The 2,100-nt window shown below is 46.0% G+C and overlaps 1 protein-coding gene across 1 annotated transcript in view; it reads left to right on the plus strand.

Annotated features, from left to right (window-relative positions):
• The window catches only part of LOC101854567, a gene marked incomplete in the record, with an annotated part of 44,722 nt that overhangs the window by 27,131 nt on the left and 15,491 nt on the right, over nucleotides 1-2,100 (plus strand). The window contains 2 exon segments of the mRNA XM_005097562.3: nucleotides 138-519; nucleotides 1,075-1,328. Of these exon segments, the coding sequence (XP_005097619.2) occupies nucleotides 138-519; nucleotides 1,075-1,328 (636 nt within the window).

Consider the following 2,100-nt stretch of genomic DNA (forward strand, 5'->3'; position numbering starts at 1 on the left):
TGTGTGTGTGTGTGCGTGCGTGCGTGTGTGTGTGTGTGTGTGTGTGTGTGTGTGTGTGTTTCTTTTCCCCTCGTAGAAACGTGAGTAACGATGCTAAATAAAAGCTACTCTTAACGTGTGTTTTCCTCCCCTCGTAGAAACGTCAGCAACGACGCTATCGTCGCGGAGGGATTTCTGTACGCCATCAAAGACCTGCGCCGCATCACAAACATCCGGTTTGGCGCCATCGCCATTGACGACTGCTACAGCCCGCTGCGCACCACCAGCCTCCTGTCGGACTACTTCTCCGGCATCGTGCCCACAGACGCCGACCTCTTCCCGTTAAAGCACATCCCACGAGACAAGCTGGTGGGCGTGGTGGCCTGTCGCTCCAGCGGATGTACCATCCCGGCTGCCAGTTTCTTCATGCCTCTCAACGTCCCGGTGGTCTCTTACGCCGCTAGCACTCCTGACCTTGACGACAAGGTCAACTACCCTTACTTCCTAAGGACTGTTCCCAGTGATGTCTACCAGGCCCAGGTGAGACATTCATTTCTATCTCAGAGTCTGTAAGCCCTCCTACACATGTGGTATAGTGTGGATTTAAACTCCCATTTAATTTCACATTCAGCTTAAGTAGAGGGCTGCGCCTCCTGTATCAATCTGCATGGGTTGACCTTGACAAGCAGGGTCGAAACAGCCCGCCTCCTAAATGTTTATCTTTTCCTATCTAATCTTATCTTATCCTAACTTGTCTTATCTTATCTTAAGTGATGTAAAAGATGTTGAAAGAGATGGTCTGGTAGTACCTTTTCTCATTTTGTCTTGTCTTAGATAATGTTACCTTTTTTCTTGTCTTTTATTTCGTCTTGTCTCATGCTAATCTTATCTTATCTTCAGGTGATGTTGAACATCATGTAGGAGATGGGCAGGGAATGTCTTATCTTGTCTTTTATTTCGTCTTGTCTTGTCTTATCTAATCTCGTGTTGTCTGAAGTAATGTTGAGCATCGTGAAAAAGATGGACTGCGAGTACTGATCTTAGATCTATTTTGTTTTATCTAATTGAATCTTACCTTGCCTCCTGTTACTTCAGGTGATGCTGAACATCGTGAAGGAGATGGGCTGGGAGTACGTGGGTCTGCTCTACGTCAGAAACAACTACGGTACAAAAGGCATGCTCTCCTTCAAGCAGCTGGCCATGGAGGAGGGGTCTGGCGTGTGCGCGGCTGAGGAAGTGGGTATCAGCGAGCAGCAGTCACAGCTGGACTCGAGCGAGTTCTTCGACGCCTGGAGGAAGTTTGTGGAGCAGGACGTCGAGGTGGTCGTCTTTTTCGGGATAGACTCCAGGTAATTGCAAGCAGTAACTGTTGGTCTGAATTTTACTACACAACCACCCCCAGGCTCCCCCCTCTCCACCAAAAGAAAACGAAAAACAACAAAGAACAATAAAAAACAAACAAACAAACAAACAAACAAACCACCACCGCCGAGATTTTAAAAAATCACACACACGAAAAAAACATGGAACCAAAACAACGACAACAACAACAACAAAAGCAATAACAGCAGCATCAGCAGCACCAGCACCAGGGGTGGTATACTTTAGTTTTACCCTTTTTGTTTTAGTTAAATGTAGTCCCAAGGTTGTGGTAGACGTGCCATGTCTCTCCACCTAGCCGGTCTATCCTGTTACAATAGCATACACTTAGCCAGCCTTATTCTCCTGCCTATTCTTTTTAAATACCTGCCGTATTTTTTAAAAATCCCTCATCCCTGAGCCATCGCAAACTAATTCAACACTGATTTTTCAGCTTGAATGACAGCAGAGATTTTACTCGCTTTGAGATGAAAGCATCTATTTAGTGATGGGGTTTTCTATGGGTCGATGGTAGGGAAAACGCTTCATGTGTTCAAATCGATGGGTGACGGTTCTGTCAAGATTTCGTTTACTTCGTTATGGTGACCGATTTATCGATTGTTTGCACACCAGGTGGGCAATGCTTTACCAGCCGCAGCGATTTTTTTCTCTTGTTATACTGTATTGCTAGGCCATAGACACGTAAGCATATCCATACGAACGTGCACACACACACACACACACACACACACACACACACAC

The sequence above is a fragment of the Aplysia californica genome, unplaced genomic scaffold (assembly GCF_000002075.1).
Source record: "Aplysia californica isolate F4 #8 unplaced genomic scaffold, AplCal3.0 scaffold00157, whole genome shotgun sequence".
NCBI classification, from domain to species: Eukaryota; Metazoa; Mollusca; class Gastropoda; order Aplysiida; family Aplysiidae; genus Aplysia; species Aplysia californica.